General features: G+C 42.0%; 1 protein-coding gene across 3 annotated transcripts in view; it reads left to right on the top strand.

Annotated features, from left to right (window-relative positions):
• The window catches only part of LOC135556022 (AP-2 complex subunit alpha-2-like), a 55789-nt gene extending 30050 nt beyond the window's left edge, over positions 1-25739 (top strand). The window contains exons 7-22 of one of the 3 annotated variants that reach the window (XM_064988876.1): positions 2788-2956; positions 3091-3228; positions 7803-7985; positions 10439-10536; positions 10842-11073; positions 13006-13185; positions 15081-15235; positions 15689-15748; positions 16307-16378; positions 17966-18048; positions 18708-18798; positions 20413-20535; positions 20691-20807; positions 20888-20957; positions 21058-21192; positions 23293-25739. In XM_064988876.1, the coding sequence (XP_064844948.1) occupies positions 2788-2956; positions 3091-3228; positions 7803-7985; positions 10439-10536; positions 10842-11073; positions 13006-13185; positions 15081-15235; positions 15689-15748; positions 16307-16378; positions 17966-18048; positions 18708-18798; positions 20413-20535; positions 20691-20807; positions 20888-20957; positions 21058-21192; positions 23293-23370 (1984 nt within the window). In that variant the 3' untranslated portion in view covers positions 23371-25739. The remainder of the gene's footprint in view (positions 1-2787; positions 2957-3090; positions 3229-7802; positions 7986-10438; positions 10537-10841; positions 11074-13005; positions 13186-15080; positions 15236-15688; positions 15749-16306; positions 16379-17965; positions 18049-18707; positions 18799-20412; positions 20536-20690; positions 20808-20887; positions 20958-21057; positions 21193-23292) is intronic. The other 2 variants (XM_064988877.1, XM_064988879.1) reach the window with 2 other exon arrangements.
• The last annotated feature ends 399 nt before the right edge of the window (positions 25740-26138 follow it).

Below are 26138 nucleotides of genomic sequence, written 5' to 3'. Positions count from 1 at the left end.
CAGTACAGGTCCATCAAAGCCTGGACCAAGAAACTGAAAAGCAGCTTATATCTCAAGGCCATCACACTGTTAAACAGCCATCACTAGCACATTAGATGCAGCTGCCTATAGGGATAGACTAGAAATCACTTTAAGAATAGAACACTAGTCACTTTAATAATGTTTACATATCTGGCATTACTTATGTCTTATGTACAGTTGAAGTTGGAAGTTTACATACACTTAGGTTGGAGTCATTAGAACTAATTTTTCAACCACTCCACCAATTTCTTGTTAACAAATTATAGTTTTGGAAAGTCAGGACATCTACTTTGTGCATGACACAAGTAATTTTTTCAGCAGTTGTTTACGTACAGTTATTTCACTTATAATTCACTGTTTCACATTTTCAGTGGGTCAGAAGTTTACATACACTAAGTTGATTGTGCCTTTGGAAAATTCAGCTTGGAAAATTCCAGAAAATTATGTCATGGCTTTAGAAGCTTCTGATAGGCTTGCTTGACATCATGGGAAAATCAAACGAAATCCGATCGTACTTTTTGGAGAAATATCCTCTGGTCTGATGAAACAAAAATAGAACTGTTTGGCTATAATGACCATCGTTATATTTGGAGGGAAAGGGGGAGGCTTGCAAGCCGACGAACATCATCCCAATCTTGAAGCATGGGGTGGCAGCATCATGTTGTGGGGGTGCTTTGCTGCAGGAGAGACTGGTGCACTTCACAAAATAAATGGCATCATGAGGTAGGAAAATTATGTGGATATATTGAAACAACATCACAAGACATCAGTCAGGAAGTTAAAGCTTGGTCGCAAATGGGTCTTCCAAATGGACAATGACTCCAACAAAGTCAAGGTATTGGAGTGGCCATCACAAAGCCCTGACCTCAATCCTATAGTACATTTGTGGGCAGAACTGAAAAAGTGTGTGCCATCAAGGAGGCCTACAAACCTGACTCAGTTACACCAGCTCTGTCAGGAGGAATGGGCCAAAATTCACCCAACTTATTGTGGAAAGCTACCCGAAAAGATTGACCCAAGTTAAACAATTTGAAGGCAATGCTACCAAATACTAATTGAGTGTATGTACAATTCTGACCCACTGGGAATGTGATGAAAGAAATAAAAGCTGAAATAAATAATTCTCTCAACTATTATTCTGACATTTCACATTCTTAAAATAAAGTGGTGATCCTAACTGACCTAAGACAGGGAATTTTTACCAGGATTAAATGTCAGGAATTGTGAAAAACTGAGTTTAAATGTGTTTGACGAAGGTGTATGCAAACTTCCGACTTCAACTGTATATACTGTATTCTATACTATTCTACTGTGTCCGTTTTCGTTCCCGCTCTGACATCGCCCGTCAGTGTATTTCGTCTTAATTCATTCCTTCTTAGATTTGTGTGTATTGGGTATATGTTGTGTAATTTGTTAGATATTACTTCACTGTCCGAGCTAGAAGCACAAGCATTTCGCTACACCCGCAATAACATCTGCTAATCACGCGTATGTGACCAATAAATGTTGATTTGAATACAATTAGTTATGTTTGGGGCATATCCAACATTACTGAGTACCGTTATTCATATTTTCAATCATGGTGGTGGCTGCATCATGTTATGGGTGTGCTTGTCATTGGCAAGGAGTTTTCTGGGGGATAAAAATAAATGGAATAGAGCTAAGCACAAGCAAAATCCTATAGGAAAACCTGGTTCAGTTTTCCAACAGACGCTGAGAGACAAATTCACCTTTCAGCAGGATAATAACCTAAACACAAGGCCAAATATACACTGTAGTTGTTTACCAAGATGACATTGAAGGTTCCTGAGTTACCTCGTTACGGGGTTTGCCTTAAATAGGAATGAAAATGTATGGCAAGACTTGAAAATGGCTGTTTTGCAATGATCAACTTGGTATTTGACATGGCTTGAATAATTTAAAAAATAATAATGTGTAAATATTGTACAATCCAGGTGTGCAAAGCTCTTAGACTTAGCCAGAAAGACTAAGATGCAATCAATGCCAAAAGTGATTCTAACATGTTTTGAATGGGGTATTGTGTGTAGATTGGTGAGAGAGAAATATATGTATCATACATTTTCAGCCTGTAACGCAACATAATGTGGAATACTTTTTTACACACACGCACACGCACACATACACACACACACACACACATTATATTCCTCTTTCTACTCTCTCCCTCTCTCTCTGTGTGTCTCTGTCTCTATTTCTCTCTTTCTCATCCTAAACCTAAAGAGTGGCAATTGGACTGTTTTCTCTGCTACCGCACTGCAAGCAGTACCGGAGCGCCAGGTCGAGGACCAAAAGGCTCCTCAATAGCTTCTACCCCCAAGCCATTAGACTGCTGAACAATTCATAAAAATCGCCTCCGGACAATTTACATTGACCCCCCCCCCTCTTGTACACTGCTGCTACTTGCTGTTTGTTTGTTACCTATGCATAGTCACTTCTACCCCACCTACATGTACAGATTACCTCAACTAGCCTGTACCCCTGCAACCAGACTCAGTACCGGTGCCCCCTGTATATACCCTCGTTATTCTTATTGTGTTACTTTTTATTATTATTTTTATTTTAGCCTACTTGGTAAATATTTTCTTCTTCTTGAACTTCACTGTTGGTTAAGGGCTTATAAGTAAGCATTTCACAGTAAGTAAAGTCTACACTTGTTGTATTCGGCGCAAGTGGCAAATAAAGTTTGATTTGATTATGGTGTGGCTTACTCTTAATTTCTCCCCCCTCCAACTTCCCCCTCTCCAGTGAGCCCAACCTGCTGGTGCGTGCCTGTAACCAGCTGGGTCAGTTCCTGCAGCACAGAGAGACCAACCTGCGCTACCTGGCTCTGGAGAGCATGTGTACCCTGGCCAGCTCCGAGTTCTCCCATGAGGCCGTCAAGACCCACATCGAGACCGTCATCAACGCACTCAAGGTCTGTCTCTGTCATGCACACGTTACACGCACACTCAGACGAGACACTGCTTCTTTTTTTTTGAATTGACTCTTTGTTTTAAGTACTTTGCTGGTGTTTGTAACACATTTTATACCTTATCTTTTTCTCTCCAGACTGAAAGGGATGTGAGTGTTCGCCAGAGGGCTGCTGACCTGCTCTACGCCATGTGTGACCGTAGCAACGCCAAGCAGATAGTTGCAGAGATGCTCAGCTACCTGGAGACAGCCGACTACTCCATCAGAGAGGAGATGGTACGTGTCTGCTTGTGTGTATATTGTATGTTTTCCCCCTCTGAGTGCCTCTGGGTTTATGCCTGCATGTGTGTCTTTGCGCTTATGTGTCTGTGTTAGAGTGTGTAACCCAGCGGTCCCAAAACTGTGGGTCGCTTGACGTGAAAATGGTGTCGTCGGGAGAATTTCTAAAATCCTCAATTCAATGTCTCAAAATCATTATAATGTGGTTAACCTTAATCTAAATAGAAATTATTAGAATCTAAAAGATAAAATTAAACTAGAGAGCGCCCTTAGATCATGGGAAAAGGCCGCACTTGCTCATTGCACTTCAATCATTCCCACCATGAATGGCTAGGCACGCTACGCTATGAAACCACACACTATTGCAGAGACTGATACAGTTGAAGTCGGAAGATTACATACACCTTAGCCAAATACATTGAAACACAGTTTTTCACAATTCCTGACATTTAATCCTAGTAAAAATTCCCTGTCTTAGGTCAGTTCGGATCACCACTTTATTTTAAGAATGTGAAATGTCAGAATAGTAGTGGAGAGAATGATTTATTTCAGCTTTTATTTCTTTCATTACAAACCCAGTGGGTCAGAAGTTTACATACACTCAATTAGTATTTGGTAGCATTGCCTTCAAATTGTTTAACTTGGGTCAAACGTTTTGGATAACTTTCCACAATAAGTCAGGTTTGTAGGCCTCCTTGCTCGCATATGCTTTTTCAGTTCTGCCCATACATTTTCTATAGGTTTGAGGTCAGGGCTTTGTGATAGCCACTCCAATACCTTGACTTTGTTGTCCTTAAGCCATTTTGGTATGCTTAGGGTCATTGTCCATTTGGAAGACCCATTTGCGACCAAGCTTTAACTTCCTGACTGATGTCTTGAGATGTTGCTTCAATATATCCACATAATTCTCCTCCCTCATGAAGCCATTATTTTGTGAAGTGCACCAGTCCCTCCTGCAGCAAAGCACCCCCACAACATGATGCTGCACCCCCGTGCTTCATGGTTGGGATGGTGTTCTTCGACTTGCAAGCCTCCCCCTTTTTCCTCCAAACATAACGATGGACATTATGGCAAAACAGTTCTATTTTTGTTTCATCAGACCAGAGGACATTTCTCCAAAAAGTATGATTTTTGTCACCATGTTGCAAACTGTAGTCTGGCCTTTTTATGGCAGTTTTGGAGCAGTGGCTTCTTCCTTGCTGAGCGACCTTTCCGGTTATGTCGATATATGACTCGTTTTACTGTGGATATAGATACTTTTGTACCTGTTTCCTCCAGCATCTTTACAAGGTCCTTTGCTGCTGTTCTGTGATTGATTTGCACTTTTCGCACCAAAGTACGTTCATCTCCAGGAGACAGAACGCGTCTCCTTCCGGAGCGGTATGGCGGCTGTGTGGTCCCATGGTGTTTATACTTGAGTACTATTGTTTGTACAGAAGATCGTGGTACCTTCAGGCATTTGGAAATTGCTCCCAAGGATGAACCAGACTTGTGGAGGTCTACAATTTTCTTTCTGAAGTCTTGGCTGATTTATTTTGATTTTCCCATGATGTCAAGCAAAGAGGCACTGAGATTGAAGGTAGGCCTTGAAATACATTTTCAGGAATCTTCCAAGCTGTTTAAAGGCACAGTCAACTTAGCGTATGTAAACTTCTGACCCACTGGAATTGTGATACAGTGAATGATAAGTGAAATAATCTGTCTCTTAACAATTGTTTGAAAAATTCCTTGTGTCATGCACAAAGTAGATGTCCTAACTGAATTGCCAAAGTTATAGTTTGTTAACAAGAAATTGGTAGTGTTGTTGAAAAATGAGTTTTAGTGACTCCAACCTAAGTGTATGTAAACTTCTGACTTCAACTGTACCGTCGGCAATTGATATAATAAAAACAGTATATGGGCAGGCACAGAAACTCACATCAATTCCTTTGTCAGATAACACTGTTAAATTAAGAATTTATGCTATTGCTAGTAATCAAGAGGAAACTCTGACTGAACGACTCAAACTCCCAAGCTTATGCTTTCCAAATGGACTTTAGCTGTGAGGGCTGAGATGCCCATGCATTGACTTTTGTTCGCTATACATGTTGTGGGATGCTATTTACAAGGACTTATTTTTCTGTCGCAATTCCCAAGCATGAAACAGCATAGGGGATGTTCAGTGTGCTGCGTGGGTGGCTATTTTTACCAAAAACAAATTCCCTATGGGTTCGAGTGGTGGGCTTTTGCACAGATGGGGCTCTGTCTATCAGGGAACAGGGGGCAGGCCTCTGCACTCTAGTTAGTAATGCGTCTCCCTCTGCCTTTTTCTTTTTTTTTAAATTTTACCTTTATTTAACCAGGCAAGTCAGTTAAGAACAAATTCTTATTTTCAATGATGGCCTGGGAACAGTGGGTTAACTGCCTGTTCAGGGGCAGAACGACAGATTTGTACCTTGTCAGCTCGGGGGTTTGAACTCGCAACCTTCCGGTTACTAGTCCAACGCTCTAACCACTAGGCTACCCTGCCGCCCCTTATGGACACATTGTATGATACACTGAGCGCAAATGGCGGCAGAAGAGCTAAGCACAGATCTCTGAGATATTTTTTCATTTTTATTTTATTTCACCTTTATTTAACCAGGTAGGTAAGTTGAGAACGAGTTCTCATTTTCAATTGCGACCTGGCCAAGATAAAGCAAAGCAGTTCGACACGAACAACAGCACAGAGTTACACATTGAGTAAAACAAACATAGAGTCAATAATAGAAGAAAAATGAGTCTATATACAATGTGAGCAAATGAGGTGAGATAAAGGGAGGTAAAGGCAAAAAAAAGGCCATGGTGGCAAAGTAAATACAATATAGCAAGTTAAAAAAAGTTTTTTTTTTAAATACACTGGAATGGTAGATTTGCAGTGGAAGAATGTGCAAAGTAGAGAGAAATAATGGGGGTGCAACGGAGCAAAATAAATAAATAAATACAGTAGAGGGAGAGGTAGTTGTTTGGGCTAAATTATAGATGGACTATGTACAGGTGCAGTAATCTGTGAGCTGCTCTGACAGCCGGTGCTTAAAGCTAGTGAGGGGATAAGTGTTTCCAGTTTCAGATATTTTTGCAGTTCGTTCCAGTCATTGGCAGCAGAGAACTGGAAGGCGAGGAGGCCAAAGTAAGAATTGGTTTTGGGGGTGACCAGAGAGATATACCTGCTGGAGCGCGTGCTACAGGTGGGTGCTGCTATGGTGACCAGCGAGGTGAGATAAGGGGGGACTTTACCTAGCAAGGTCTTGTAGATGACCTGGAGCCAGTGGGTTTGGAGATGAGTATGAAGCGAGGGCCAGCCAACGAGAGCATTCAGGTCGCAGTGGTGGGTCGTATATGGGGCTTTGGTGACAAAACGGATGGCACTGTGATAGACTGCATCTAATTTATTGAGTAGGGTATTGGAGTCTTTTTTGTAAATGACGTCGCCGAAGTCTAGGATCTGTAGGATGGTCAGTTTTACAAGGGTATGTTTGGCAGCATGAGTGAAGGCTTTGTTGCGAAATAGGAAGCCAATTCTAGATTTAACTTTGGATTGGAGATGTTTGATGTGAGTCTGGAAGGAGAGTTTACAGTCTAACCAGACACCTAGGTATTTGTAGTTGTCCACATATTCTAAGACAGAACCATCCAGAGTAGTGATGTTGGACGGGCGGGCAGGTGCAGGCAGTGATCGGTTGAAGAGCATGCATTTAGTTTTACTTGTATTTAAGAGCCATTGGAGGCCACGGAAGGAGAGTTGTGTATGGCATTGAAGCTCGTCTGGAGGGTTGTTAACACAGAGTCCAAAGAAGGGCCAGAAGTATACAGAATGGTGTCGTCTGCGTAGAGGTGGATCAGAGACTCACCAGCAGCAAGAGTGACATCATTGATGTATACAGAGAAGAGAGTCGGTCCAAGAATTGAACCCTGTGGCACCCCCATAGAGATTGCCAGAGGCCCGGACAACAGGCCCTCCGATTTGACACTCTGAACTCACTGACATCATGATCCGAGTTCCCAGTTGTCTTGAAAGCACCATAAAACTCATGGTAGACAACCCTTCACCAGCTCATATCTGTGTGAAGCTGGATTGAGTTCTCTCGTCTGCATTAAAATCAAATATCGATCCAGGTTGGATGTGAAAGCAGAGATGAGGTGCGCACTGTCGACCACGCCCCTTGACTTTGAGAAGTTCCGACGCGACATGCAACACAGAGGGTGTTCTTTAATGGAAGCCAGCTAATGGGGATCCATGATAAATACAAGTAAGAACAAGCACACCCATCTCATTAGTGGTGGTGATACGAGATGCATTTTGTCAGACTAATTTGCAATTGACTGCTCTACATTGAAAGTATGTGATGGTGAGTTGAGAAGACCATCAAATACTGTTAGAATGTTTTTCAATTGATTGCCATAGTTCCAAATAAAAAGTAAACTTGGCTGTTAATAAAACATTTTAGAAATCACATGGGTGGGGCTGCGAGAATTTTCAGATATCAATATGGGGTCATGGGCCAAAAAAGTTTGAGAACCCCTGGTGTAACCTCTGCTCCCTTCTCTCCCAGGTGTTGAAGGTGGCCATCCTGGCAGAGAAGTATGCGGTGGACTACTCATGGTATGTTGACACCATCCTTAACCTCATCCGCATTGCCGGGGACTACGTCAGTGAGGAGGTGTGGTACCGCGTCATCCAGATTGTCATCAACCGCGACGATGTGCAGGGCTACGCCGCCAAGACCGTCTTCGAGGTAGGGGCTGCCCAAGCCGGATACGTCTGGATCCAATGTGCTCTATTTGTCTCAACTTGGAAATTCCTCAATCATATTCCCTGGTTGAGTACATTAGGGTGAAAACGTTTTTAAAACTATTGCAAAGGAAATCAAAACTTTTTTTAAATACACTGCTCAAAAAAATTAAGTGAACACTAAAATAACACATCCTAGATCTGAATGAATGAAATATTCTTATTAAATAATTTTTTCTTTATATAGTTGAATGTGCTGACAACAAAAGTCACACTCAAAATTAAAGTGCAAAACATCAGCCAGGAAGCATAGGAACTTAGAAGTGGTCTGTGGTCACCACCTGCAGAACCACTACTTTATTGGGGGTGTCTTGCTAATTGACTATAATTTCCACCTGTTGTCTATTCCATTTGCACAACAGCATGTGACATTTATTGTCAATCAGTGTTGCTTCCTAAGTGGACAGTTTGATTTCACAGAAGTGTGATTGACTTGGAGTTACATTGTGTTGTTTAAGTGTTCCCTTTATTTTTTTGAGCAGTGTGTATATGTATGTATGTGTATATGTCTGTGTATATCTATGTATATACAGTGCATTGCGAAAGTATTCGGCCCCCTTGAACTTTGCGACCTTTTGCCACATTTCAGGCTTCAAACATGAAGATATAAAACTGTATTTTTTTGTGAAGAATCAACAACAAGTGGGACACAATCATGAAGTGGAACGACATTTATTGGATATTTCAAAAAAAATTAACAAATCAAAAACTGAAAAATTGGGCGTGCTAAATTATTCAGCCCCCTTAAGTTAATACTTTGTAGCGCCACCTTTTGCTGCGATTACAGCTGTAAGTCGCTTGGGGTATGTCTCTATCAGTTTTGCACATCGAGAGACTGACATTTTTTCCCATTCCTCCTTGCAAAACAGCTCGAGCTCAGTGAGGTTGGATGGAGAGCATTTGTGAACAGCAGTTTTCAGTTCTTTCCACAGATTCTCGATTGGATTCAGGTCTGGACTTTGACTTGGCCATTCTAACACCTGGATATGTTTATTTTTGAACCATTCCATTGTAGATTTTGCTTTATGTTTTGGATCATTGTCTTGTTGGAAGACAAATCTCCGTCCCAGTCTCAGGTCTTTTGCAGACTCCATCATGTTTTCTTCCAGAATGGTCCTGTATTTGGCTCCATCCATCTTCCCATCAATTTTAACCATCTTCCCTGTCCCTGCTGAAGAAAAGTAGGCCCAAACCATGATGCTGCCACCACCATGTTTGACAGTGGGGATGGTGTGGTCAGGGTGATGCGCTGTGTTGCTTTTACGGCAAACATAACGTTTTGCATTGTTGCCAAAAAGTTCAATTTTGGTTTCATCTGACCAGAGCACCTTCTTCCACATGTTTGGTGTGTCTCCCAGGTGGCTTGTGGCAAACTTTAAACGGCACTTTTTATGGATATCTTTAAGAAATGGCTTTCTTCTTGCCACTCTTCCATAAAGGCCAGATTTGTGCAATATACAACTGATTGTTGTCCTATGGACAGAGTCTCCCACCTCAGCTGTAGATCTCTGCAGTTCATCCAGTGTGATCATGGGCCTCTTGGCTGCATCTCTGATCAGTCTTCTCCTTGTATGAGCTGAAAGTTTAGAGGGACGGCCAGGTCTTGGTAGATTTGCAGTGGTCTGATACTCCTTGCATTTCAATATTATCGCTTGCACAGTGCTCCTTGGGATGTTTAAAGCTTGGGAAATCTTTTTGTATCCAAATCCGGCTTTAAACTTCTTCACAACAGTATCTCGGACCTGCCTGGTGTGTTCCTTGTCCTTCATGATGCTCTCTGCGCTTTTAACGGACCTCTGAGACTATCACAGTGCAGGTGCATTTATACGGAGACTTGATTACACACAGATGGATTGTATTTAGTCATTTAGGTCAACATTGGATCATTCAGAGATCCTCACTGAACTTCTGGAGAGAGTTTGCTGCACTGAAAGTAAAGGGGCTGAATAATTTTGCACGCCCAATTTTTCAGTTTTTGATTTGTTAAAAAAAGTTTGAAATATCCAATAAATGTCGTTCCACTTCATGATTGTGTCCCACTTGTTGTTGATTCATCACAAAAAAATACAGTTTTATATCTTTATGTTTGAAGTCTGAAATGTGGCAAAAGGTCACAAAGTTCAAGGGGGCCTAATACTTTCGCAAGGCACTGTATGTGTGTGTGTGTATGTATATATGTGTATATGTATGTATAGATGTATATATACACGTTTGTGTGTGCGTGTATGTATAGATGTACATGTATGTATAGATGTACATGTATGTATACTGTGTGTGTGTGTGAAGTTCTCCCTGTTTGAGTAATTTGTTTTTGTTTGGTGCCTAATGAACACATTGCATTTGGCTATCATAAAATCTGTTCAATATACTTACGTCTTTAACTATCCCCCTCTCCAGGCTCTACAGGCCCCAGCCTGTCATGAGAACATGGTGAAGGTGGGGGGGTACATTCTGGGAGAGTTTGGAAACCTCATTGCTGGGGACCCCCGCTCCAGGTGAGTAGTGGCCTCTCCCACCAGTGACATCAACCTGAGACGCGCACAAATATACGGCTGCTATTATTTTCTGATGTATTAATTAGGTTTTTCCCTTTTCTTTTTATGGTTCTACCTTTTTGTCATCATTCTCTCTCCCTCCTCTACTCCATTCTCATCCTCTCTTCCCACTATCATTTTAACTCTTTACCACTCCTCTCACTTTCACTCTACCTCTCTCACTCTCACTCCTCCCTCTTTCTTATCCCTCTCTCCTCCCTCTTTCTTATCCCTCTCTCCTCCCTCTTTCTTATCCCTCTCTCCAGCCCTCTGGTCCAGTTCAACCTGCTCCACTCTAAGTTCCACCTGTGTTCGGTGCCCACGCGTGCCCTGCTGCTCTCCGCCTACATCAAGTTCATCAACCTGTTCCCCGAGACCAAGGCCACGATCCAGGAGGTGCTTCGCTCCGACAGCCAGATCAGGAACTCTGATGTGGAGCTGCAGCAGAGGGCCGTGGAGTACCTAAAGCTCTCCTCCATCGCCAGCACCGACGTCCTGGTGAGGACTGGGGATTTTGAGACAGGTTTATTGAGACAGTTTGGAAGGGGAGGCACAGGGATTGAACCCTGGCCTCCAGTGGAGAGAAGTATATGTGACTGTGCCAGGGAGTGTTACCACTGCACACGCAGCTCTTGCCTGGCTACCCCTCCATATCGCTCTGACCAACTGACGTTTATTTTCCAAAATGATCTGGATTTGCCACTCTCCCCGATTTCTAGAATGTGAACACGTTCTGATTGGTCCCAGAAACTGATCTGTTGGGTCAGAGCCGGTCTACAAGATGTTGTTATCAACTTAGATACTCTGATTGATTAGATTTGTTACACTATCCAATCGCTGAGAAATTAGTTTTGTACAACGGCCTTCATTTTAAAGTCATACAATCGACTTCTACAGTAGCAGTTTCAGACTCTCTGTAGCAAACAGAGCAGAGGAAGAATTTAGTGTGAGGCGTCAGGCTACCACAGCTCTGCATGTGTTTTTGTTATTTTACTGATCTCGTTCACTTTTTATTGTTTACTGCAAATTATGTTGGCATTTTAAAATGCACTTACTGTGCCTTCGGAAGGTATTCATATCCCTTCACTTATTCCGCATTTTGTTGTTACAGCCTGAATTCAAAATTGATTTTCTCACCCATTTACACACAATACCCCATAAGGACAATGTGGCATGTTTTTATATATATTTTCAAATTCACACCCCTGGGTCAATACATTTTAGAATCACCTTTGGCAGCGATTACAGCTGTGAGCCTTTCTGCGTATGTCTGTAAGATATTTGCACTCCTGGATTGTACAATATTTGCCCTTTAATTCTTTTCAAAATTCTTCAAGCTCTGTCAAATTGGTTGTTGATTATTGCTAGACAGCCATTTTCAAGTCTTGTCATAGATTTTCTAGCAGATTTAAGTCAAACTGTAACTCGGCCACTGTCTTCTTGGTAAGCAACTCTAGAGTAGATTTGGCCTTGTGTTTTAGGTTATTGTCCTGTCTGGTGGAACTGGAAAGCAGACTTAAACAGCTTTTCCTCTTGGATTTTGCCTGTGCTTAGCTCATTCCGTTTTTTTTTATCCTGAAAAACTCTGCAGTTCTTAATGATTACAAGCATACCCATGACATGATGCAGCCACTACTATCACTGAAAATATGGAGAGTGGTACTGCGTAATGTGTTGTATTGGATTTGCCCCACCCAAAAAAACACTTTGTGTTCTGTATAAAAAGTTTGTGGGTTTGCCACATTTTTTGCAGTATTATTTTAGTGCGTTGTTGCCAACAGAATGCAATTATTTAATGTCTGCATTTTAAAGATCTACCAATAGGTGCCCTTCTTTCTGAGGTATTGGAAATCCTCCCTGGTCTTTGTGGTTGAATCTGGGTTTGAAATCCACTGCTCGACTGAGGTACCTTGGAGATAATTGCATGAGTGGGTTACAGAGATGAGGTAGTCATTCAGAAAAATCATGTTAAACACAATTATTGCACACAGAGTGAGTCCTTGCAATTCATTATGTGACTTGTTAAGCACATTTTTACTCCTGAACTTAATTAGGCTTGCCATAACAAAAGGTATGAATACTTATTGGCTCAAGTTATTTCAGCTTTTCACTTTTAATTAATTTTGTAAGAATGTTGCTGTAACACAACAAAATGTGGAGAAAGTCAAAGGTTATGAATAATTTCTGAAGGCACTATAGAATACATTTCAGGCCACAGAGCAGCAACAATATAACCTTGCAGTGTTCAGCTGTGGTTGTGTTCCAAATGTAAACCATAACTGTGACTGGTTTAGTCACATTGTCATAACTGTAACCACATAACAACAGCTACCATTAGCCTTGTTTATTTACTTGTCTCGTCAAATAATCTTGTCTCTCCTTCCCCCTCTCTCCTTCCCCCTCTTCCTCTCCCTCCTTCCCCCTCTTCAGGCTACTGTGCTGGAGGAGATGCCTCCCTTCCCAGAGAGGGAGTCATCCATCTTGGCCAAGCTGAAGAAGAAGAAGGGTCCTGGTGCCGTGTCTGTAGAGCTGGAGGACGGCAAGGAGAGAGGAGAGCTCAACGGTGGAGGGGACAGGGGGGGTGACGCTGTCATCGCAGCCTCTAACGCTGTGAGCATCCAATTCAATATACTGTATCTACATCTACATCCCAAATGGCACATATTCTCTACAAAAAAAGTGCATTAACCCCCTAGAGTCGATGTCCAGGCACCCTTGGGAAATCTAATTAGCTTTTTATTTTAAACCCCCATCAAAATCCGTCTAAGTTCTTGCATGGGCTGCGTCTCAATCCACTGCAACCGCCAATGGCGGCCTTCTGCAGTGGAAGGTGGCCAAGCTACAGCGGTGTTTGTCAGACCATGAGACACCCCGAAAACGTCTGCAGAGTCCGAACCACTCTACGGAAAGATGAGACTTAAATATGGGTCAAAATAAATAAATACTAAATCCTGATCTTTCTTATACACTATCTATACAAAGGTATGTGGACACCCCTTCAAATTATTGGATTCGGCTATTTCAGCCACACCCATTGCTGACAGGTGTATAAAATCCAACACACTGCCATGCAATCGCCAAAGACACACATTGGCAGTAGAATGGCCTTACTGAAGAGCTCAGTGACTTTCAATGTGGCACTGGCATAGGATGCCATCTTTCCAAGTCAGTTCGTCCCCCAAAAATTCTAACAAATCGTCGGCACTCGGTTGCAACACTCAGTTACGGATTCCAAACTGCCTCTGGAAGCAACGTCAGCACAATAACTGTTTGTCAGGAGCTTCATGAAATGGGTTTCCATGGCCGAGCAACCTCACACAAACCTAAGATCATCATGTGCAATGCCATGCGTCTGCTGGAGTTGTGTAAAAATCTACGCCATTGGACTCTGGAGCGGTGGAAACACATTCTCTGGAGAGATGAACTATCTGGCATTCTGAAGGACTAATCTGGGTTTGGCGGATGCCAGTAGAATGCAACCTGCCGGACTGTATAGTGCCAACTGTAAAGTTTGTTGGAGGTGGAATATGGTCTGGGCTGTTTTTCATGGTTCAGACTCGGCCCCTTAGTTCCAATGAAGGGAAATCTTAATGCGATAGCATACATTAACATTTTAGATGATTCTGTGCTTCTAACTTTGTGGCAACAGTTTGGGCAAGTCCCTTTCCCGTTTCAGCATGACAGTACCCCCGTGCACAAAGCCAAGGTCCATACAGAAATGGTTTGTTGGGATTGGTGTGGAAGAACTTGACAGGCCTGCAGAGAGCCCTGACCTCAACCCCATCAAACACCTTTGGGATGAATTGGAACGCCAACTGCGAGCCAGGCCGAATCGCCCAACATCTGTGCCCGACCTCACTAATGCTTTTAGTGACTGAATGGAAGCAAGTCCTCGCAGCAATATTCCAACATCTTGTGGAAAGCCTTCCCAGAAGACTGGAGGCTGTAGCAAAGGGGGGACCAACTCCATATTAATGCTCATGATTTTGGAATGAGATGTTCGACAAGCAGGTGTCCACCTATCTCTCAGATACAAGACAGACACTTTTAAACAAATTTCCTTTTTGATTTTTTTTCCCCCATGCATTAATCTGTTATTCAATGTGTTTCTATGGGCTAATAGCAGTAAGGCCAAATTCAATGTTTCATAAAAAATAATTTTAAATAATAATTATACCTGCAGGGGTCCTAAAATTCAAAATCAAATAGCTCAATGATCTTTGGTTTGACAATCTTAATAGATAGCTTAGTAGACCCCTTCACCCTTGTCTTCTTTGTTGTTCTACGAAAGGAAAATTAGTTTGTAGCAATTGCAAAACGCAGCACAATGACATAAATCACTTGCGTTCAAAAAACTGGCACCAGTTGAAAGAGATGGTGATCGCTTTAGAAAAAAACAATCACTGTCATGGATTTAGTTTAATATTGAGCAATATTCTCAAAGCATTGCTATTATACAATTGTTTCTCTCGCTCTCTCTCTCCATCTTTCTCTTTGTCTTCCAGTCCACCCCATCCCCTTCAGCGGATTTGCTTGGCCTTCGTTCGGCCGCTCCCGTTAGTGGGGCCGCTCCCAGTGCAGGCAGCCTATTGGTTGATGTGTTTTCAGAGGCTGGGCCTGCTGCCGCCTCTGCCGGCGTGAACGACGACGGCTTCCTGAGGTGAATGTTCACCCTGTGACTAGAAGACTCCCATAGACTCCCCTCCATGGGGGAGAAATTCAAAACGGACCTTAGATTAGTGGCAACTTGATGTTTGTGGTGTGGTTATGTTTCTTAGTTATCCAGATGCACTGTGGTAGAATATGAAGCTACCTCTTGAAAATGAGCGTTGTTGTTTTATTCTTGTGGTGCTTGCAGTCTGTGATATGTGCGGGTCCTCTGTCTTGGTCTTTCTATCAGTCATTCTTCTTGTTTCTTCTGTGTCTTATATGTGTAATCTTGTCTGTTCTCTTTTTATCTTGCTGTGTATGTGACTGTCTTTCTCTTTTCTTACTTTCTCTCCTTCCCTTTTTCTATTTCCCACTCTGTGTTTTTGCGTGCGTGTGCGTGCGTGTGTGCGCGCTTGGTCCGGCAATGTGCGTGCTTGTGTGTCTCTTGATTGGACATTGGCAGCGCTCTTCACGCTCCCGAGGCCTCTGACTCCCCATTGGTGGAGGGTCCTGGTGACTCGGAGTAAGGGGCCAGTAATAAGATGGCTGAATGTCATGTTGCACCCAAACACACATGAACACTGTCGTTCTTATCTAAACTAAAGCTATTTAGGGAGGCTGCATGGACATCTCAACCTTAGACTAGTCACATGGACACACACACACACACCCTCTATTGCATGTGGGTTGTTGGATGATGTTATTGTAGCCTACCTATGCTGTGTGTTTATTCAAACATACATGTACCACACTTTTTTTACCAGCAAAATTCTTCTCATTGTTTATGTTAATGCTGTCAGTTTTGGTGAATTGGATCTAAGTTCTCATACTAACCCACATCTGCTTTTTCTCTTCTCCTTCTTCCTCCATTTTGTTTGTCATGCCTCACTGCTTTGGGTCTCCCTCGACACACTCCCCATCTCTCTCTTCCACCCTCTCTCTTTATTCCTTTTTCAATCTGTAATTCATTTTGTCCCCTTCAAACACATTTTACATTCTATCACACCCCCGTCTTTTCTGTTGGTGCTCTCATCCACCTTTCCTTATTCATCCTTTCTCCATCCCTCCTTACTCCTCTCAGCTCTGCTCCCTCTTCTGCGGCCTCTGAGGATCCTGCCCCTCCTCTGCCCGAGTCAGACGAGCTTCTCAACAAGTAAGAGCTTTCGCTCGCTCGCTCCTCCTCTCTCCCTATCTCTCTCTTTCCGGCGGGGCTACCTTGTTTTTGGTTCTATCACTCTTGAGCAAAGGTATCTTAACAACCTACTGGATTGACAAAAACATAAACTGTGTAGATGTCAATTACATTTATGTTAAGTCATTCACGTGTGGTAAGATACATCTACAGTTGAAGTCGGAAGTTTACATACACTTAGGTTGGAGTCAATTAAAACTCGTTTTTCAACCACTCCACAAATTTTTTGTTAACAAACTATAGTTTTGGCAAGTCGGTTAGGACATCTTCTTTGTGCATGACACAAGTCATTTTTCCCAAAATTGTTTACAGACAGATTATTTAACTTATAATTCACTGTATCACAATTCCAGTGGGTCAGAATTTTACATACACTAAGTTGACTGTGCCTTTAAACAGCTTGGAAAATTCCAGAAAATTATGTCATGGCTTTTGAAGCTTCTGATAAGCAGTGCCTCTTTGCTTGACATCATGGGAAAATCAAAAGAAATCAGCCAAGACCTCAGAAAGACAATTGTAGACCTCCATAAGTCTGGTTCATCCTTGGGAGCAATTTCCAAATGCCTGAAGGTACCACGTTCATCTGTACAAACAATAGTGCGCAAGTATAAACATACAAACAATAGTGCTCAGGAAGGAGACGCGTTCTGTCTCCTGGAGATGAACGTACTTTGGTGCGAGAAGTGCAAATCAATCCCAGAACAACAGCAAAGGAAGTTGTGAAAATGCTGGAGGAAACGGGTACAAAAGTATCTTTAGTATTGCAACTGCACATGGAGACAAAGAACGTACTTTTTGGAGAAATGTCCTCTGGTCTGATGAAACAAAAATAGAACTGTTTGGCTATAATGACCATCGTTGTGTTTGGAGGAAAAAGGGGGAGGCTTGCAAGCTGAAGAACACCATCCCAACCGTGAAGCACGGGGGTGGCAGCATCTGTGGGCAGAACTGAAAAAGCGTGTGCGAGCAAGGAGGCCTACAAACCTGACTCAGTTACACCAGCTCTGTCAGGAGGAATGGGCCAAAATTCACCCAACTTATTGTGGGAAGCTTGTGGAAGGCTACCCGAAATGTTTGACCCAAGTTAAACAATTTTACAGGCAATGCTACCAAATACTAATTGAGTCTATGTAAACTTCTGATCCGCTGGGAATGTGATGAAAGAAATAAAAGCTGAAATAAATAACTCTCTCCACTATTATTCTAACATTTCACATTCTTAAAATAGAGCGGTGATCCTAACTGACCTACAACAGGGAATTTTTACTAGGATTAAATGTCTGGAATTGTGAAAAACTGAGTTTATATGTATTTGGCAAAGGTGTATGTAAACTTCCGACTTCAACTGTATGTTTGTCTGCAAAGTGAATTGATATTGCGATAGCGTGGCATGACTGAAGAGTTACCGTAACTTATACATAGTGTATGTACATGATTGACATTTTATAAACAGCTAATGACACATGATGATAAATCCTAACACTTTCATTCTCCCTCCCTCACGCACGCACGCACACACTCACTTTCTCCCTCTCTCTCTCCTGTCAGATTTGTGTGTAAGAACAACGGTGTGTTGTTTGAGAACCAGCTGCTTCAGATCGGCATCAAGTCTGAGTACCGCCAGAACCTGGGTGAGTTTGGGCTACTAGACAATGCGGGGAGATGCTTGAAACCTAAGTCACATTTATGTGAGTTCTGGGAGATTGCATTATGTGTGGGTTTCAAGTTAGGATTCTTCCCCTGAAGTATTAACCCTTTTCATGCAGATCAGTCCCATGTGAAATACGTTAGCCTAAATGCTGTAACCTTATTGATCTGATGTCTGTTCTATTCTATAGCTTTGGTAGGTACGTCTGAGCGTGCACAGAATGTAATAGATGGCGTCATTTAGTATTTGTGTTCAGATCCTAGCTTTGTCATGTCCATTTTAGTATACAGAATGTTTTATTCAGTGGTAAGGTATGCTTCAGTTTCTATAATGCATTCAATGCTGGGTGAGTGAGCATAATGCATAACTTGGCTACTGTGTGTGTACAGTGCTTTTACTGATGGGATGGGTGAGTTACCGACCGTATCCATACATGTTGTACTGTAGGTATGAAGAATTTTGAATTATAATGCATTATAAACTGAATGAGTTGCTGTGTAAATGCTGCATTATAACCTGAATGAGGGAGTATACATAACGATACTTAATGTATTTTAACATGTATGTGTTATTTTGGAAATGTCACCTAAATGTGTCCACTTGACATAATATCTTCTAACGTGTGTGTTTTGCTTTTTCTAGGGAGGATGTATCTGTTCTATGGCAATAAGACCTCGGTGCAGTTTGTCAGCTTTAGCACCACAGTCAGCTGCCCAGGGGAGCTGCAGTCTCATATCCTTCAATGCATTCACTTACTGTTCTCACACACACACATATCTTGCACACTATGTGTTAATGTTGTCACGATAGCAGAATTTTGACTTAGATACTGATACCAGGTTTAGTATCACAATACGCGATACCATCACAATACTTGATACCAAAATGATACCACAGCTAAAAAAAGTAGTCTTATTAGCCAAAGTCACAAAATTTCAGTTGATCCAGACAGATTGAACAAAGCAGTAGCAGAGTTAGTACTTGGACACATTTTTAAGATCAATTTCATTACATTTGTATTTTTTTACTTTAACATTTTTCAGAGACAGACATGTATGCATTAAAGGGGAATGGAAACAATAGGCTTTAGAACACCAGCTAATTGTAACTGTAAATCGCCATATTGGCATCACACCATAACAGGTGTGCCTTGTAAAAAGTTAATTTGAGGAATTTCTTTCCTTAATGTGTTTGAGCCAATCAGTTGTGTTGTGACAAGGTAAGGGTGGGATACAGAAGATGGCCCTATTTGGTAAAATACCAAGTTCATATTATGGCAAGCTCAAATAAGCAAAGACAAATGACAGTCCATCATTACTTTAAGACATGAAGGTCAGTCAATCTGGAAAATGTAGAGGAATAAGTTCATTAGAATGAACAGCCTCTCTGAAATTACAGCCCAAATAAATGCTTCACAGAGTTCAAGTAACAGACACATCTCAACATCAACTGTTCAGAGGAGACTGCGTGAATCAGGCCTTCATGGTTGAATTGCTGCAAAAAAAACACTACTAAAGGACACAAACAAAATAAGAAGAGACCTGCTTGGGCCAAGAAACACGAGCAATGGACATTAGACCGGTGGAAATGTGTCCATTGGTCTGAGTCCAAATTTCTGATTTTTGGTGCTAAAGGTGTCAATTACCATGAGACCGGCAGTTCTTTGCTTGACAATCACCGTCTGACAAAATGTCATGACTGCCACAGCCCTAGGCCTACCCATACCTCTAATAAATATTGTTCAAGATCAAAATCCTAACAATAGAGATGTTTCCATGTTAAATGCAGATGTTTAGTGTTTTCATTCCCCTTTAATGAATCAATTAAACAATCATACATGAATGTGACATTGGTAAAAACAATCTAACTACATATCGGAGAAATGGCATTTATTTGAATGGTAAATCTCGATTGATAAACTGTGTAAATCATGATGTAGCCTATTCACAATACAGGGGACTGCGTATTCAAAATGAGTGTGTGCGTGCTTTGAGTTGTCGAGTTTGTTTTGGCTGATTTCACGAGGCTACAGATGATAAACAATCTGTTTCCCTTACATTTGGGACTTATTGTACTGATCAACAAAACTTGCATAGAAGTAGCGCATCTTTTTTTTAAATAGTCCCATGTCTCTTTAACCAGTAAAGTAACATATTCTAGTACTGAACCGTTTTTTCATGTTCTAGTATCAAAGTTTCCGTATACTGTGCAACACTACTATGTGTGTCCCTTGGGTTGCAGGCTATACTTGCATGTATTTAACACGCATAGCTATATTCAATATGCAGTCCCCCCTGTGTGGTCTCTAGTCCCAGCTCTGTTCCTCTCCTTGACTGTCTTTCCCACAGCTCAACGTGCAGACCAAAACAGTGGAACCCCTAGTGGAGGGAGGAGCACAGGTGCAGCAGGTCATCAACATCGAGTGTCTGACTGACTTTATTGATGCTCCGCTGCTCAACATCAAGTTCAGGTACACGCGCGCACCCAGATTATTATACAGGACATACAATACAAACACCTTGCAATCACGCACTCAAGATCAGTAGTATCCCAAACATACACACACACACACACACATTTTGTTTTGTCGTCTTCAGTTTATAAAGGTGTGTGTGTTCCACTCAGGTATGGGGGAGCCCTGCAGAACATTTCTCTCAAGCTGCCTGTCACCATCAACAAGTTCTTCCAACCCACAGAGATGGCCGCCGCAGACTTCTTCCAGCGCTGGAAACAACTCAGCCAGTGAGTGAGATTGTGTGTGAAGGGTGCGAGCATTTAAGGGGGTACTGTGTGTGTGTTTCTGACTTTTCTTCTCTTTTCAGGCCCCAGCAAGAAGCACAAAAAATCTTCAAGGCCAGCCATGGCATGGACACAGAAGTGCTCAAGGCCAAGGTAGACACACACTTGAGGCATATTCATTTAATTCCCTTTCTTGCTGAATGTCTACCACATCCTACTCCCTCCCATTCCCCCTCCCCTCTCTTGTCTCTAGTTGCTGGGCCTGGGGACAGCCCTGTTGGAGAATGTGGATCCTAACCCAGAAAACTATGTGTGTGCCGGAGTCATCCAGACCAAGGCCCAACAAGTCGGCTGCCTGCTGAGACTGGAACCCAATGCGCAGGCCCAGGTATGCACGCGCGCACGCGCACACACACAATACACACACACACACACACAAATGTACATGCATACACACACACACAAATGTACATGCATATACACACACAGAGTCCCTCTGTCCTTCTCTGTGCTGCTCTCATTGCATCACTCACTGCTGTCTGTGTCTTTCTGTGTGCTGCTGCAAATCAAGCCTGGCGAGCAGGTAACACACAACTGTCCCTGTTCTTTTTCGCTCTCTTTCTTTCTCCTCTTTCACACCCTTTACACTTTCTCATTCACTTTTCCCTCCACATTGATTCTTCTGCACTTTCTCACTGACACCCCAAAATTGAACATTTGAATCTCCACATTCTCTCTCTCTCTCTCTCTCTCTCTCTCTCTCTGTGTGTGTGCAGTGTTAGACTCCAGGTTTATAATGTGTCATCAGTGTAACTTCATTCTACCCTCGTCTCGTGTTAAACTTTTAGATGATCCAAAATATACAGTGCCTTCAGAAAGTATTCATACCCCTTGACTTATCCTACACGTTATTGTTACAGCTTGAATTCAAAATGGATTAAATATTATTATTTTTTACCCATATACACACACAATGCCCCATAAAATCATAAAGTGATTTTTTTATTTTTTTATACAGAAATATCTAATTTACATAAGTATTCACACCCCTGAGTCTATACTTTATAGGAGCACTTTTGGCAGTGATTACAGCTTTGAGTCGTCTTGGATATGTCATCAGCTTTGCACATCAGTATTTGGGGATTTTCTCCCATTCTTCCTTGTAGATTTTCCCAAGCTCTTAAATTAAATGGGAGCTGCGGTGAACAGCAATCTTCAAGTCTTTCCACAGCTTTTTAATGGGACTCAAGTCAAGGCTTTGGTTGGGGCACTCAAGGACTTTCACATTCTTGTTCTGAAGCCATTCCAGTGTTGCTTTCTCTGAATGCTTAGGGTCATTGTCCTGTTGGAACGTAAATCTTCGCCCCGATCTAAAATACTTTGCACTCTTGGAGCAGGTTCTCATCAAGGATTTTCCTGTATTTGGCGCCATTCATTGTTCCATCTATCCTTACCAGTCTGCCAGTCCATGCCGCTGAAATACATTCGCATAGCATGATGCTGCCTGGTTTTCTCCAGACATAACGCTTTCCATTCAGGCCAAAGAGATACATTTTTGTCTCATCAGAATCGTCTTTTGCCTCATGCTCTGAGTATTTCAAGTGCCTTTTTGCGGACTGCAGGTGTGCTGTCATGTGCCTTTTTCTTAGGAGTGGCTTCCTTCTGGCCACTCCTATAAAGCCCAGATTGGTGTAGTTTTGTAGAGACCGTTGTCCTTCTGTCAGGTTCTCCCATCTCAGTCAAGGAACTCTGTAGTTCTTTCAGATTGGTCATTGGGTTCTTGGTCACCTCCCTTGCCCAGTTGCTCAGTTTGGTCGGACAGCCAGCTCCAGGCAGAGCAGAGTCTGGGTAGTTCAATATTTATTTTTTTACATTTCCCAATGTTGGAGACCACTGCTCTTGCAAACTTTCAACACCCTAGAAATAGTTGCATACCCTTCCCCAGATATATACCTCATCACAGTCTCGGAGATCTACAGACAGTTCCTTGGACTTCATGGTATAGTTTCTGCTCTGACATGAGCTGTCAACTGTGGGACCTTGTATAGAGTGTTTCTTTCTAAATCATGTCCAAACTGAGTTGGCCACAGGTGGACTCCAACCAAGTTGTAGTGACATCAAGGATGATCAAAGGAAATTTAATACACCTGAGCTCAATTTGGAGTGTCCTAGCAAAGGGGTGTGAGAGCTTTCATTTTCTATCAATTTGCAAACATTTAAAACATTTATTTATTTATATATATTTATATATTTAAAAATTCATTATGGGGTATTGTGTTTGAAAAAACAATATTTAATACATTTTGAATTCAGGCTGTAACACAACAAAATGTGGAGTAAGTCAAGGGGTATGAATGCTTTCTGAAGGCACTATATATTTATTATGTGGTTTGAACTTTACTGACCCCCCTGTATGTTAATTCATGTTTAAGGGTGTATGTGTGTTTACATTTACCCATGTTAAATCTGTGTCTGCTCTCTCTGTCAGATGTACCGGCTGACTCTGCGCAGCAGTAAGGACACTGTCTCCCAGCGTGTCTGTGACCTCCTGGCAGAACAGTTCTAAAACCCTGAGTCTAGAATCCACCCAACGCGACCCAGGCCATCATCATCATCACGCTCAAGTAGACACCCAACACACCGAGACTAGCGTTTCAACTCCCCCCACCCACTTCACCCCCCCACTCCCCGATCCTGAGGTTGCCAAGAACAAAGAATCAACGGGAAGGAAAAATACCTACATAAGGGGGGGAAGCAGTCGTTGCCACTTACACGACTGCCCAATCATTGACGTTTATTATGATTGTCACGATTATAATTCCGATTCTTATTATTATTACTGTTTATTATCATCGGCGCTACAATACTTTTTTTCTTCTTCTGTGTTTACCTGTGAACGTAAGTGTATGACTGTGTGTGTTTCAGAATCGTGCTGGTGTGTGTGTCCTGTTTTTCTCCGTCCTGTCTATTTAAGCCCCGACTGCTCATGGACTTGTGATGACAGCTGGTGTGTGTCCGTGCGTGTGTGATGCATGGGGAAGGGTGGGAAATTCTGTGCATCGATTCCGCGACATTTCAACCTTAGACTATTCCTAGGAGTTGCATGGGAGGACCAGTTCTACATACACATACACACACACACGCATTCATGTGTAATACACACCCAGATACTCTCACATGTAGGCACATACATGCGTATATTTGTACATGCTTAAGTGTCTGTGTAAAGTATCTGAATAGGGTCCTCCTTTAGTGGGAGGGAGGGGTAAAACGAAATCACTAAAGAAATGGGACTCTTCTAAACCCCCACCTTCACCTTAACCCCATCTCTTCTCCACCTTCTGCTGTACCAGACCCCCACCGGTTATACATCCCAAGGGCCTCTCAGTATAATCCCTGAGATATAATATTCCATAAAATAATTCCGGCACATTCCCAAGTCTACAGTTCCCGCTTTATTCCAGTGGAAATGGCCAGTGCACTTTAGGTGGTTCCAAGAGACCTCAGTCCATCAATACCCCTCACACTTACCCCATCTTTCTGGCTTGTAACCATACTTTATATATAAACTCAAATGATTCTGTACCTGTTCGTGGAATATATATATATACTTTATATATATATATATATAGCTATATATCTATATATCTATATATATATATATAAGTGTAATGAATTACCCCTTTTTATCTTTCTTTTTTTGTCTCATCTTTCCTTTTATTAGTAGTAGAGTTATTGAAGTTTTTGTATGTTTCTTTAATGGTGTAATGTTGTGTTGCTTCTGTTTGTGTGTGTGTGTGTGTATGTATGTGAAAGGTAGTGTGAGAAAGTAGGGCCAGCAGTGTGTACCCTGAGAATAGGGTAGAGGGATCAGCTAAAAGGAGAGCGAGATGGAAGGAGAGTAGCAGAGTAGCTGGTCTTGTTTACAATGTTAATCAGACAGCGATGAGGTTGATACTTGACTTAAACTTGTCAAATCCTACTTACCACCACCGTCAGTATGACAAAAGATAAGGAATTATAAGATGACGTTAAAACTGTATTTCAGATTAGCAATGTTTTTTGACACTTGAGGCAGGGAACATTGGTTGAGAGCTGACATGGGGTGTTTTACGATGGCTTATGAAATGTTTATGTCGTGCATAAGTAAGCATTGAGCAAGCCCCATTGATGGGTAGTTAGAGGGCAGTGGGCCAGTCCGTGTTCACATGAAGAGTGAAGCGGCAGAGCAGAGGCCTAGTATTCGTTATTTTTTATTTTTCCGTGTTGAAAAGAGGGATGGGATTGGAGAGTAGAGTGCTGCTTGATACTGGGATTGACTGAAAAAAGAGGAGTACCTCAGAACTTGATCTCTAAACACGCACAGGCTTGTGCACACACACATCACAAATGCTTACCTTGTGGTATTACTTGGGAGAAGATTGCAATCTGCAGATAGATTGATTCTAATCTTTGAAAACACAACCAACAACAAAGACACTAGACAGCACTTATCTGTAAACTCACATTTCAGACACACGCACCCACATGTCCATTCTTAGAGATGAGAGGGAGGAGGAGAGAACTCAAAAGACCAACTGTCAATCACAACTACCGGGATCGAGTCATCAGGGGTGGGCATTGCGGGTGTGTGTGTTTGTTTGAGTGTGTCGGTGTGCCACGTTGTAAAAATATCCTAAATTATCTTTGAGACATGGTCATATTAGTTTCAGCAGGAGTCACTTATACGTCTAACCCATGCACCATTGGTGGAACAGTCTGATCATTGTAGTGGAAACTGTAGAATCATTGTGTGTGTGTGTGTGCACGTCTATGCAGTATCCGCTAGCTAATGCAGCCCCGTGTATCGGTGTTAAACCTGTGAGATACCTGTGTTAGATTTAAGATTTACTCTGTACTGAATAATGTGAAAGTAAAACTATGCCATATACTCTACCACTGGCTCTCTTTTTCTTGATGGGAAAGTGTGTGTCTGTGTGTGATGGTGATTATGATGTCCGTCAAGAGGAAATTCTTTCCAAAGCTCACCACAGTTCCACGTCCGCAACAAGAAACTGATATGTGTAAGTGCTGGGCTTGAACAAAAGCCTGTACACACAGCAGCTCTCCAGAACCGTAGCTGGATGTATCGCATAGTCCTATCAATAAGAACTCATCACATTGACCAAGTAGTAGATGTAATGTGAATAATTGAATAAACATTGAACATTTAAATAAAGATCCTGTTGTAGTTCAACTAGTACTTTAATTATATTTTCCAGTAGCTTGGTGGTAGTTGAATTAAATTCAAATCGAAGTAGTATTTTATCTTGTTTGCCATGCAGCGGTGTAGCT

The sequence above is a fragment of the Oncorhynchus masou genome, chromosome 15 (genome assembly GCF_036934945.1).
Source record: "Oncorhynchus masou masou isolate Uvic2021 chromosome 15, UVic_Omas_1.1, whole genome shotgun sequence".
NCBI classification, from domain to species: Eukaryota; Metazoa; Chordata; class Actinopteri; order Salmoniformes; family Salmonidae; genus Oncorhynchus; species Oncorhynchus masou.
The sequence above is the reverse complement of the archived record's forward strand: the minus strand, read 5'-3'. Positions and strand labels throughout refer to the sequence as shown.